Here is a 13198-nt window from a genome sequence, read left to right as displayed (position 1 = left end):
TCTAGTCTCTTTACTTAGGAAGGAAATTGCTAAAACAATCAAGCGGACACGTGGCCCTGGAGGATGTGGTGGAAAGAGAGGGATTGCCCCACCACTGACAATGGTGGCGCCGCCCCAATTATAGGGCCCACAATATATGCGCACATTCTGCACCTCAATCACGATAAGATCAACTGTAAACCGTAATGATGAAGTGTGTTTCCAATGTGAAGCAATTGATCATTGGGCAAAAATGTGCCATGCATATGATTTAATAGCTGCACAAAGCTTGAAAGGAAGCAAGAATAGCTTATCACACAAAACATGAATAATCAAAATGGCGAGCTCTAGGTTGTAGATTTTTTATTCTACCAATGTCAAACGGCATAGAAGTCGCCGGTTTTTATTCGATTCTTTTATTTCCAAGAATGATTATAATAACACTTGTCATAGTCTTATTGTTGCCTTCGGTCTGTAGGTTTTTTTTCAAATAGGCTCATCCAAGGTAGATGTGATGTTAAGTTAAGAAGTTGAGATTAGTGGTACTTAAGTGAGCCTCGCTCCACCGATATCTCTTCTTTCTTACTTGATCCTGTTTATTTTAGAGTTACCAAAAGAAGTTGAGTGACTACCTGTCAGACCCCAAACTCAAGTAATAACTTAAGGGGTTCTCAAGTAAGAGAATAAAGGGATATTGACTATTTGCACAATTTGAGCCTAAAAATTGTCCACTTACTCCACCAAAAAGTTTTTAATCCCATTTACCCAATTTAAACATCAATGACAGTTTTACCCCTATTTTATTTAACAAACAACACTCCTCTCTCTCTCTCTCTCTCTCTCTCTCTCTCTCTCTCTCTCTCTCTCTCTCTCTCTCTCTCTTCCTTCCTTCCTTCCCAGCCTAGTCGACTCAACGACCGCCAGCAGCCTCGAAGATGCCGAGTTCTCCAACCACCGTTAGCCTCGAAGATGCCGAGTTTACCACCATCTCCACCGGACGAGGAATGGACAGCAATTGACATATGAGGTGGTTGGGGATGAAGATTTCGGTGTCTCGCACCAGAACCAGAAGGGCATAATGATCAAGAAGCAGCGCACCCCTATCCCCGACGAGGTGGCGCGTTACCACACGCACGGGGTGGACCCTGACAAGTGTCACTTCGCCATGACACAGGAGATCGCTGCTCCAGTCTCTACCGTGTGGTCGGTGGTCCGATCCGACGCTTCAACAACCCCCAAGCCTACAAGTACTTCGTCAAGAGCTGCTGCATCATCGTTGGGGACGGCGACGTCAGCACCCTCCGTGAGGTCCAGGTCATCTCAGGGCTTTCGGCCAACAACAGCATGGAGAGGCTGGACGTGCTGGACGAGGAGAGCCACGTCATCAGCTTCAACATGTTGGGTGATGACCATAGCCTGTATTTTTTTTTTTTTTGGGTCAGACAATAGGCAACACTGCCACAGGCTGTCTGGTATGAGAAAATATGCAGAAAATGATGTTTTAATTTCTAGTAATTATGCACTAGAATAGCATATGTTTGATAGATTTTGTAGATTCGTGACTAACTTTACTAATGATTAACTGATGTAATTGTTTTGTTGGGAAAATAAACACTTTATTGAGGGACAATAAACATTTTATTGGGGGGCAATAATGCTTCTATTGGGGCGCAATAAACATCTTATTGGGGGGCAATAATGTTTCTATTGGGGGGCAATAATGTTTCTATTGAAGGGCAATAAACCTTTTGTTTAGGGAACAATAATATTCTCCGGTGACCTATGAGATCCCCAACGATCTTTTTAGAGACACCCGATGAGGTTTCCGGAGACCGGTGACCAAAGTTTGGTGAAGTCTCTGATGACTTCTCTCTCTAAGTGACAAAGAGAGGGAGGGCAAAATTGTCTCAAAAATAAAGATAAAATAAAATAAAATACTTAATTGGGTATTAGGGCAAAAAAATATGTAATTTATTAGGAAATCTTATAAAAAGTTTGAATAAGTGGGTAAATGGACACTTTCCTAAAATGTTAATAAGACCAATATAGATAAAATCTTAGCCTAAAAGTATGAAGTAGTTCAGGATGGACTTTGATTTAAAGAAAGAAAAGTAAGTAACATTAAACCAAATGAATACTATATGTTAATCAAGCAACAAAAGATATTATCTGAACTTGAAAACTGTAGGTGAAAGAACTGAAAATTTATACAACAGAATTATGATGAAAGAGAGATACAAATTAAATAGGAATATTAATGCAGGAACAGCTTAGCTTTGGAAATTTTTAAAAAATCCATTGGTATAGATATGAACTTGAAATTTTGTAGAGTCAGAGTAGAAATTTTAAGGTAGAACATACTAAATTTTTTTGCAATTCATGGTTCGGGAAACATGGAAAAAGATAAGCACAAACTGGCTGTACTGTCAGGTTTTATAAAACAATCCCAACAGCATTGTCAACTTTGAAAATTCACCAAAAATCCATTTTAAGTCCAATTGACAAGAATTCAGTTTTGAAAGAAGCATTGAATGTCTAGTTCAATATACACAAAATTTAGAGGTTAAATGATTCAAATGGGAGTCCAAATCTCAACAGAAATTCAGAGGATACATTCAAAATGCTGGAACTTTTCCAAATGCAGACCAAAATTGGAAAAATCACCAAAGATTCACTTTGCTTCAGAATAAGATGAAACTTTCCATATTTGTTTTTTAACTAACAGAAAAGAAACATATCAAAATTTCAGATCATTTAGAGGCCAATAAGTTGGGAAAAAGAAATACCAAAAAGGGCTATGCTGCAGGGCAGTTTCTACAAAATTCTAGCTAATTAACTTTTCTTTGGGAAAGAGCTAAGGGTTCAAACTTGTTTTGTTTTGGATAAAACTTGTTTGGAGCAAGTCTTGGAATGTCAAATTTTTAAAGAAAACAAAGCTAGCTCAGTTGAAATCAAAATTGAAAGATGATTCGAAATAATAATCAAAATTTATGCAGAAATATAACTATAGATTTGAAAAGCCAATATGGCGTCTCTTTGCAACACTTTCTTACTTCTTGTCAGATGATAGACAATGATACGAATAACTCAATCAAGAAGAAACCAAGAATCTAGTAACAGACTCATAAGAAAGTTAAATTCATTACACAAGCAAAAAAGCTGAAACGATCATTAGACTTGCTCCACAACAACATAACATGCATTACAACACAAACGAAAAGGGGAAATACATGGTTGTTCATACCTAGGTAAATACATCTTAAAGTTTCCCTTTTGTACACATACCAAACTATCAACAAAATCTACAATTTACCACGATCTAGTCCCTCAACTGAACTAGCCCAAACTAATAGCTTAACTCAACCAAGAGATAAGCTGCCAAAAATCTAGAGATCTTACATCACCCAAAGCTCCACTTATCTACTGACCACCACCTGAAAAGTTAGAGGAAAAAGTGTGAGCATAAATGCCCAGTAGATTTTTCTTGTAAAGTTTAAAATGTATAATTGTAGTTATATCAAAAATCTGTATGTGCTATTCTTGAAACAACTTTGAAAGAAGTTCAGGATAGAAATTTAGTCTGAACTCAAAGAAAAGCTCAACAAGTTCTCAAACCACAAATAATCCATCATATAGCTGAAACATCAGAAAGAAGGAGAGTACGTTTCTTTGGTAATATAGCAGAGAATCGAACTAAAATTCATTGATTTAGAAACAACTATTTAATTTTCTAGATCAAAGCATCAATCATCACATGAAAATCAACATTACTGGAAAGGATTTTGGCATACCTGGCCATTCACTTGCATCTCATAATCTTAACAAACTGCCCTCACAATGGGCTTCCCTGGGGAAATTGGGTCATCATGCCCATTACAACCCAAACTTAAGGGTCATTGTGCCCGTAATATAAGCTACCACACCATTCTTATTAGCCTCAAAATATCCACTTCCATTACACAAACATACATCTCTCATTTGGATTTCATTAAACAAGAGCAACAAAACTATAATTTTCAACATCAGCTAAAGCATTTAAAGCATAAAAAGGGGTGTGATTTCTATCTTTGGATGAATTTGTCAAAGCAAGATTTGTTTGGGAGTTTCTCTTGCGAAATCATGGTTTTCAAATAATTCGTTAGATTGGCTATTGAAGTTGGACTTGCTGCATTTGTTGGTATACAACTTATATCCAATGACCTATCCTATATATATTTTGGAATTGAATGAATGATGAATTGATTAGAACTTAACCTGATATTGTTTTTGTGACAAATGCTTCTGTAGAAGGGTTATGTTGGATAGGGACCTTAGAGAGGCAGCCTTTGAGAATGAGAATGAAGTATCATAATTCTGTTCTAAGTGTCTTCTTGTGATTGTTGAGTTTTCGCGTTTCGGATTTGAATTTATTTATTCAAAATTCAGGGCGTGACAGTTTGGTATCAGAGCGTAAGGTACATATTTGGTGACAGTCAGTACTACTCGAGTGATGGCCCGTCTGCAGCGGATCCCCATCATATACTCTTCGGTATTGACATAGTCATTGGGTATGTGGAGTGTTAGGTGTCGTCTAGAGCGTTAAGTCGTCAGAGCATAGGTCGGCTCTATAAGTAAAGTGTAGGAGCTTGGTGTAACTTGTTTGAGTTGTAGTCTTTTGAGGAATGGGAACCTCTAGATTAAACTCTGGTGGAGTGGTCGAGGATGGTTTTCATGGAAAATCGTATCCTTTTGTGCAGAGTAGTCGTTTGGCTGTTAGGGTCATGGCATTTGACCTATGCTTGTATGTAAAGTCGGTACAAGTATTTGATCGAGTGTAGTTGTGCCTTCCTAAGTTGGATTGGCAGAGGTATTGGGTGGAAGGTGCTTATCAGGGGATAATTATCTTGTTTAATTGCTTGCTGTCTGAGTGGAGCTTTTTCAACATACTATTATGTGTTTAAGGTGACTCCGAGGTATCTATGCTGACCTTGTCTGTGGTTTGAATTCTTGGTATGGTATTGGGAATGATTGTGGAATGCTACTTCTCTGATTTTTGATGAGGTAGACATTTCAGTATTGCTGATTATGTGTGTGGAATGCTTTGTGATGACTTATGTGTAGGTTAGCTGAGGCTAGACCTTACTGTGATTTTGGTTATGAGATGGTAGGAATTGATGAGTGATTGTGCATGCCTTATATTGATGGTGATTGAGACCATGGTGTAGTCGTGATTTGGTGAAAAAACTTCCTTGTGATTTGGAATTGTTTCACTGTGACAAATATATCTGTTGATTGAGTGATTTGAAATGATGTTGTTGTTTTCAATTCTTGTAATGCTGGGGTTGTATGATTGGCGAAGTGATGTAGATACTATTGTGAGGATAGGATTCTGGACTGTTATTTTGTCTGTGTGATGTGCTGCAATTGCAGAGTTTTGATTCATGAAATGATTGATTTACCAACAAGTGGGGTGGTAAAGTGTCGTAGTGTGGTGATGCTCGGTATTGTACCGGTATCAATGTGTTTGATCGTGGTACAGTTGGAAGGGATGTTGATGCGACCATTGTTGGTATCGGCTTGTATTCCAGCGAGATTACAAAGCAACTTGGATCGAGGGAAAGCGACTTGCTCAATATCTTGTGGAGGCTTCATGGGGAGAGCATTACTTGCAGGGGAGCGTGGACTAGATTTGAGAACGAGTTAGCCTTACCTGATTGTTGGGTAGTGTGCTTAAATTTCGAGACGAAATTTCTTTAAGGAGCGTAGAATGTAAGACCTCGAAAATTTGTTATTAATTCCTAAATGTTTCCTGGGATTAATAAAGTGTTCGTTTGTACGATTTCGTGGTTCGAGGGTGGAGTGGAATTATTTTCGGACGAATAATTATTCGAAGTGCTCGTTTTAGGGGGTTACGAAGTTTGACTTTTTATACGTTTAGATTCTATGAGAACTTCCTTCACTAAAGTTGTAGAGCGCGTCGATACGAGTTCGTGGATATGCGGAACGCGAAAATCGGAGTTCGTATGAAGAAGTTATGACCTTTGGAAAAGTTTCCATTTTGGTTAAATAGGAAAAAAATCAGAAGTTTCCGAAAAGGGAAACTTTTTCTCTCTCTTCGGTCCCGAGCCCAGTTTCGCCCTCTCCCTTCGCCGGTTGATTTCTTCACAGTCCGGCCACCAATCAGCGCGTTTCCAAAGGGAATCATGCTCGCCTCAGTCCCCTCTACACGTCTGTAGTGGTGATTCGTCTTGGGAAGCACCGTACACGGCTGTACAAGGCCGAGAAGTGGAGCTGCCGTCTTTGAAATCGCCCCCGTGGGTTCTCCCTCCTCCGGCCACCATAGCTCTTGATCCTTGAGGGCTTTTCTAGCCCAGAAGATGTAGATTCTATACCCAAGACAGCTTGCAATGATTCAAAGTGTGGACGTCGAATTTTGAAGATTATGATTCTAGGGTTCATCGAGTTTCAGAGATTGCGAGGTAAATTCCGGCCATATGGCTTCGATTCAAACCTTGTGCTAGTTATGAAAGTTATAATTTGAGTTGAGATGAAGATCTTTTGTGTTGGATGTTTTGTCAAATTTTGACTTTGGGTGGGCGGCGGCGCCGCCATTGTGGTGGTGTTTTCCGGCTGCTTCCGGCCACCCCAGGGACAGTTTCTGTTCCTGATTTTGATCTACTCGTCGATACGAGCATTTTGATATATAGTTTGTAATTTTTGGAAATCGTATGAGCAAGTTATGAATTTTCAAAGTTTAGGGTTTTCGATTCGATCGATGTTCGATCCGTGAGGATTTGGCCGTCCGATCGACTTATAGTTTTGATTTATTGATCGTAGAAGTGTTTCGAAGACGTTGGATGGTCTCGGATGAGGATCTGACTGTTGGATCGTCGTGTAATTGTGTTTTGTGAATTGTGTGATTTGTGTTGTATTGAGTGTGACCTTGATGTGATTAGGTGATTGACAAAATTGTGTGAGCAGAGTTTGGACGATTTGTGCTTGTCTTGGTTTGTGTGAAGACGTAGCAGGATTTGGAGGTGAGTAAATCTCACGGTGTTTCGGTCGATAAATTAGTTATGTTTAATTTAGTAGATTTAATTGTTAGCATGCAAAATCATATTTATCAAAATAAATTATTTGTTTTAAAATATATGAACTTGATCGACAACGGTTCATGGGTAAGTTAAAACAATGTTTTGATATAAAATGATTTCGAGAAGTATAATTTATAAAACTGTAGTTGGTATTGGTGGTCATTCCTGCATGAATGACTACGTGTATATATATATATATATATATATTTACGTGGAATATATATATATTGATTGGCGTGTTATCGAGTGATGAGATAATTAGAATGGATTGATTATTATTCAAGCTTTTATTTCCACATGTAAGATGTTGAATAATGAATTGTTGAACATGTGGTGAGAAAGCTATCATGTATGTTACGAATTTTGGATTTAGGGTCGACGTAGTGACCGGTATGAGGGAATTGGATGCTCTAATCTTAGGCGGATGATGGGCTACAATTAGTTAAGGGAATCAGATGCTCTAACCTTAGGCGGATGATGGGCTACGATTGGTTGAGGGAATCGGATGCTCTAATCTTAGGCGGATGACGGCCTACGATTGGTTGAGTGTATCGTATGCCATAACCCTGGGCGGTGACGGACTACGATTGAGGTGAGTGTATCGGATGCCATAACCCTAGGCGGTGACGGGCTACGATTGAGGTAACGATGTCGAGTTTTGAAACGAGTTATTTTGTGAGATGGTGTATTCGGAGTTGAAGGGTGAAGTCTTGGTTTTAGCATGAGTTGTTGATTTCTTTAATTAATTTCCTTTTCATTTCTATTGTTTGGTTTCTTTTTCTCTTCTATGATTGATTTTTAAGTAATCTCCTGAACTAAATTTCTATGCAGGGATTACTGCATTTTGTATTGTTTGATTTTTAAGTAATCTCCTGAACTAAACTATATGCAGGGATTACTATGAATTCTTTTGTTTGTTTTCATGTGATCTCCTGAACTAAGTTATATGCAGGGATTACTATGAATTCTTTTGTTTGTTTTCATGTGATCTCCTAAACTAAGTTTCTATGCAGGGATTACTGATTTTGCTTAATTCTTATTGTGGGTACAGTTGTGGGTTGTGATCTGTAGTAATTGGAAAATAAGTTGGGATGGCATAATTTTGGCAACCGCGTTATGTTGAGGGAAATGAGTATGATTTCCTGGTTGTGCCGTTGAGGCAAAGGAATGGTGATCTGGTAGATTGTGGGTACGTAAAATGTTTAAAATATTGGGAGTTATTTGTATAATTGGAGATTGTGGGAAATAAGATAAAATGAATTGAGAGACAGAGCATGTGGGTTTTTAGTTGGGTTGAAATTATTGAGCATGTTATTATTTAATTTGAACTTGACGTTTTTGTTGTGATAATTGCATATTGTTTTTGTTAGGCTAAGATAGTGAAAGCATGTATTTTGTGGAATTAAATATTGTTGCTTTAATTCTTCTCACGAGTTGAGAAATTATAAGCATGCGTGACGTGAGTCACTTTATTTGAGTTTACTCATACGGGCTTAAAAAGCTTATTGGGTTTGTTGTTTACAATCCCTGTGTACTATTCCATGGTGTAGGGTTTATTGTGCAGGTGGGCGTAACAGTCGTGGAAGCTAAGGTGATGTTGCTGTTGTAGCTTGGACGTAGTATGGTGCTTTGGTTTTAGTCTTCCGCTGTGTAGTGAGTGTGGTGGGTGCATTTACTTATTGAATTGTTATTCAGTTTAATTTGTAAACTCTCGGAATGCAATATGTGACTCTAAAGAACGAGTCGGTATTGACATTGTTAGCTCAGTTTGTTTAGTTGCTTGATTTGATTGAAATTTTTTTTAAGTGTCTTCTTGTGATTGTTGAGTTTCCGCGTTTCGGATTTGAATTTATTTATTCAAAATTCAGGGCGTGACAAGAATATCCTTATAAGAGGTCCTTTAATAATAATTATATCTTTTACTTCTTTAGTTTTTCTTAGTTGAAATCTCAAAAGCCTGTAAACATATAAGCGACCTTAAACACATTGATTTTGATTTTAATCATATGTTGAAAACAACAATAATGAGAAAGATTGCATGCATCCGTATTTTCTCGATCACCACGAATATATAGCTTCTTCGTTTTTCTGATGCATCTGTTTGTTTATCACTGAAGTTGGATAACAGAGAACAGAATTCTCGACAGCGAGAGATAAAGGAGTTGGCTATGGGAACAACTACTTTGGCCCTTTTTTGTGAGGAATGTGTTGTTGTTGCTTGAGATTCTAGGACCACAAGTATTGAATTTATAGGTAAAGTCTCCAATACTTTTTGTTTCTGTTTTCTTTTTTTTACACGTAAATATAGTTCTCCATGAGTTTGTACTTATTATTCTGCTTGTTTCATGTACCAGGAAATGATGAGACTCCTGATAAGATGTTCAAGATAACTCCTAACAAAGTCTGGATAAAAGCAGGAGTAGTTGATGCGCTTAATGCAATGCAGAAACATGTACAGGAAAAGGTAAGAGCACCTATATATTACCACAGTTTTAAGCTTAACATGCAAAAAAAGATATTATAATAATTGTTTTTGTGTGTGTATAACACAGGTCAAGAAGAGACTAGACAAAGAGAAACCCTTTTCTATTCTCAATGTTTCATTTGATGTGTTCAGAAAATTAGTTCGTTTGGATGACGAAATTGAGTGCCTCATCACTGGATGAGATGAAACATTGGTACCCTATCTTCATATCTTTTATTCTTAATCTATTGGTTGTAGGAACGCTTTGATCTGTAGCACGCTCATCCATTTCCTCCCACTGAATTGAAATCAGTGGAGAATTACCAAGCATGCGGGACTAGGAGGTTTTATGCTCTTAAGATGTTAAAGCAATTGTATGTGCTCTTTCAAAATTACACTCACACATCAGTTTTTTAATTTCTCCATCTGAATTTTTTGTTGTCTACTTGATTTTGTCAGCATACGCTGCAATTTCATTCTACTCAACATGTGTGTTGGAGAAGCTGAAGAGGTTGCTATACGATGTTTACTTGAAGCTGGGTTTTATGAACCATGTACTGGTGGAGCCCTAAAGGGTAATACATCTCTCTCTCTCTCTCTCTCTCTCTCTCTCTCTCTCTCTCTCTCTCAACATAACTATCTAATATAAATCAGTAACTATAATATTAATTGTTTTTAAACGATATGTATGTCGGAAATACCATATTTTTAAAGGTCTTATTTACACTAGTGTTTTTTTGTGTTGTCTTGCAGTTTGTTGCGTGCTAAAGGATGGATGCATACCTTTATATAACTCCATCGATGCTTTAACAGTGTTGAAGGAAATCGACTTATGTGTGCCTAATCAAACTAGGATTAGTTCCATGATTGTAATCGGAGAGAATGTTCTAGAATTCCTAGTCCTATTCGGAATACTTTTCCTTGTTCTCAATGTTTCATTTGATGTGTTCAGAAATTAGTTCGTTTGGATGACGAAACTGAGTGCCTCATCACTGGATGGGATGAAACATTGGTACATGTAAACTTTGAAAAGTTTTCATTCCTTTACCTATCCTCATATCTTTTATTCTTAATCTTTTGGCTGTAGGAACGCTTTGATCTGTGACATGCTCATCCATTTCCTCCCACTGAATTGAAATCAGTGGAGAATTACCAAGCATGCGGGACTGAGAGGTTTTATGCTCTTAAGATGTTAAAGCAATTGTATGTGCTCTTTCAAAATCACACTCACACATCAGTTTTTTAATTTCTTCCTCTGAATTTTTTGTTGTCTACTTGATTTTGTCAGCATACGCTGCAATTTCATTCTACTCAACATGTGTGTTGGAGAAGCTGAAGAGGTTGCTATACGATGTTTACTTGAAGCTGGGTTTTATGAACCATGTACTGGTGGAGCCCTAAAGGGTAATACATCTCTCTATTCTCTTTCTTTCTAATTAATCACTCAACATAACTATCCAATATAAATCAGTAACTATAATATCAATTTTTTTTTAAACGATATGTATGTCGGAAATACCATATTTTTAAAGGTCTTATTTACACTAGTGTTTTTTTGTGCTGTCTTGCAGTTTGTTGCGTGCTAAAGGATGGATGCATACCTTTATATAACTCCATCGATGCTTTAACACTGTTGAAGGAAATCGACTTATGTGTGCTAATCAAACTAGGATTAGTTCCATGATTGTAATCGGAGAGAATGTTCTAGAATTCCTAGTCCTAATCGGAATACTTTTCCTTGTGCTATTAGAATATATACTTTGTAATCCCTATATATAGAGCTCCTATTCTTAATAATGATATACACAATTCTCTCATCAATCTCTCTCGAATCCTTTATTCTTAAACACGTTATCAGCACGAGCCCTAACAACAATTATTTTTATTTTATTTTTTTTGCTTGGTTGCAGTTCTTTTGTTTTGCTATAACTGTAAACTATTTTCTAGAATTCGCAAAATATATAGGTAATTCCTCCTCTAAATTTGAAATTCTAGACAGGAGATTAACACCCGTACTTTTTTATGTTAGTTTTGCACAAACCGTTTCAAAACTTTCATCATATATATCTTTTACTTCTTTAGTTTTTCTTAGTTGAAATCTCAAAAGCCTGGAAACACATAAGCGACCTTAAACACATTGATTTTGATTTTAATCATATGTTGAAAACAACAATAATGAGAAAGATTACATGCATCCGTAATTTTTTTGATCACCATGAATATATAGCTTCTTCGTTTTCTGATGCATCTGTTTGTTTATCACTGAAGTTGGATAATAGAGAATAGAATTCTCGACAGCGAGAGATAAAGGAGTTGGCTATGGGAACAACTACTTTGGCCCTTTTTTGTGAGGAATGTGTTGTTGCTGCTTGGGATTCTTGGACCACAAGTATTGAATTTATAAGTAAAGCCTCCAATTCTTTTTGTTTTTGTTTTCTTTTCTTACATATAAATATAGTTCTCCATGAGTTTGTACCTATTATTCTGCTTGTTTCATGTACCAGGAAATGATGAGACTCCTGATAAAATGTTCAAGATAACTCCTAACAAAGTCTGTATAAAAGCAGGAGTAGTTGATGCGCTTAATGCAATGCAGAAACATGTACAGGAAAAGGTATAAGAACGCCTATATATTACCATTGTTCTAAGTTCAACTTGCAAAAAAAGAGAGTATAATAATTGTTTTGTGTGTATATAACACAGGTCAAGAAGAGACTAGACAAAGAGAAACCCTTTTCTGTTCTCAATGTTTCATTTGATGTGTTCATGAAATTAGTTCGTGTGGATGACGAAACTGAGTGCCTCATCACTGGATGGGATGAAACATTGGTACATTTCTAGTGATAAAATTAATCATGTAAACTTTGAAAAGTTTTCATTCCTTTACCTATCCTTATATCTTTTATTCTTAATCTATTGGTTGTAGGAACGCTTTGATCTGTGGCACGCTCATTCATTTCTTCCCAGTGAATTGAAATCAGTGGAGAATTACCAAGCATGCGGGACTGGGAGGTTTTATACTCTTAAGATGTTAAAGCAATTGTATGTGCTCTTTCAAAATCACACTCACACATCAGTTTTTTAATTTCTCCCTCTGAATTTTTTGTTGTCTACTTGAGTTTGTCAGCATACGCTACAATTTCATTCTACTAACTCAGCTGGGTTGTCTTTGAGATAAAGGTTGCATGCCTTTACTGGTTGGTGTGTGATTATGGTGTTGCATGCTAATTAGTTTCATTGGTTGTTTCTAGCTAAGGTGAAGAGTCTTGTTTAATCTCATCATCAGATAACTTACATAAATGAATATACTATATATACTAATTAACATGGCAGGTCGAAGGGAAAGGAGAAGGGATGAAAATTAGAGGGAAGCCATAGATTTTCTAGGGAATTGTGAAGGGTTAGAGGAAAATGAGGAGTAAAAAGTGAAGGGACAAGAATAATTCTAAAAAAATGGCATGTGTGGTGTCATGTGACTTTTTTTATCAGAAAAATACACCGGCGGACTAAAGTGATAGTCGGAGTTAAAGATAAGTGACTAAAGTGAAATTTTATAAATGTGAGTGACCAAAGTATCGATCAAGCGAAAATTGAGTGATTAAAAGTGTATTTTTTTTCCCTTCTTTTAAGAGTAGCGCTAGAGACCCCAAAAAATTACACCAAATATGAATCCCAAATGACG

At 36.9% G+C, this 13198-nt stretch overlaps 3 protein-coding genes across 3 annotated transcripts; all 3 read left to right on the top strand.

Moving 5' to 3' along the window:
- Positions 1–914: 914 nt before the first annotated feature.
- On the top strand, positions 915–5140 carry LOC121049201 (abscisic acid receptor PYL4-like). The gene is made up of 3 exons (XM_040505848.1): positions 915–990; positions 1154–1397; positions 5080–5140. The coding sequence occupies exons 1-3, from the start codon at positions 915–917 to the stop codon at positions 5138–5140; spliced, it is 381 nt and encodes a 126-aa protein (XP_040361782.1).
- A 4634-nt stretch (positions 5141–9774) lies between these two features.
- LOC121049080 lies at positions 9775–10499 on the top strand. The gene is made up of 3 exons (XM_040505561.1): positions 9775–9890; positions 9976–10091; positions 10270–10499. Exons 1-3 carry the CDS (start codon positions 9877–9879, stop codon positions 10473–10475), a joined length of 336 nt encoding a protein of 111 aa, XP_040361495.1. The 5' UTR covers positions 9775–9876; the 3' UTR covers positions 10476–10499.
- Positions 10500–11630: 1131 nt separating this feature from the next.
- LOC121049200 lies at positions 11631–12744 on the top strand. Its single transcript, XM_040505847.1, has 5 exons — positions 11631–11920; positions 12021–12130; positions 12220–12345; positions 12443–12558; positions 12675–12744. Exons 1-5 carry the CDS (start codon positions 11836–11838, stop codon positions 12742–12744), a joined length of 507 nt encoding a protein of 168 aa, XP_040361781.1. The 5' UTR covers positions 11631–11835.
- The last annotated feature ends 454 nt before the right edge of the window (positions 12745–13198 follow it).

The sequence above is a fragment of the Rosa chinensis genome, chromosome 5 (genome assembly GCF_002994745.2).
Source record: "Rosa chinensis cultivar Old Blush chromosome 5, RchiOBHm-V2, whole genome shotgun sequence".
Classification (NCBI taxonomy): Eukaryota; Viridiplantae; Streptophyta; class Magnoliopsida; order Rosales; family Rosaceae; genus Rosa; species Rosa chinensis.
This window is presented reverse-complemented; position numbering and strand designations above follow the sequence as displayed.

Bases quoted from the DNA above. Each gene is read 5' to 3' on its own strand.
- LOC121049201 (XM_040505848.1), top strand. From the start codon at position 915: ATGCCGAGTTCTCCAACCACCGTTAGCCTCGAAGATGCCGAGTTTACC. The intron at 991-1,153 runs GCAATTGACATA...GCCATGACACAG, and splicing joins CACCGGACGAGGAATGGACA to GAGATCGCTGCTCCAGTCTC. The intron at 1,398-5,079 runs GTATTTTTTTTT...ACTTATGTGTAG, and splicing joins TTGGGTGATGACCATAGCCT to GTTAGCTGAGGCTAGACCTT.
- LOC121049080 (XM_040505561.1), top strand. The intron at 10,092-10,269 runs GTAATACATCTC...GTTGTCTTGCAG, and splicing joins TACTGGTGGAGCCCTAAAGG to TTTGTTGCGTGCTAAAGGAT.
- LOC121049200 (XM_040505847.1), top strand. From the start codon at position 11,836: ATGGGAACAACTACTTTGGCCCTTTTTTGTGAGGAATGTGTTGTTGCT. The intron at 11,921-12,020 runs GTAAAGCCTCCA...TTCATGTACCAG, and splicing joins CACAAGTATTGAATTTATAA to GAAATGATGAGACTCCTGAT. The intron at 12,131-12,219 runs GTATAAGAACGC...TATATAACACAG, and splicing joins AGAAACATGTACAGGAAAAG to GTCAAGAAGAGACTAGACAA.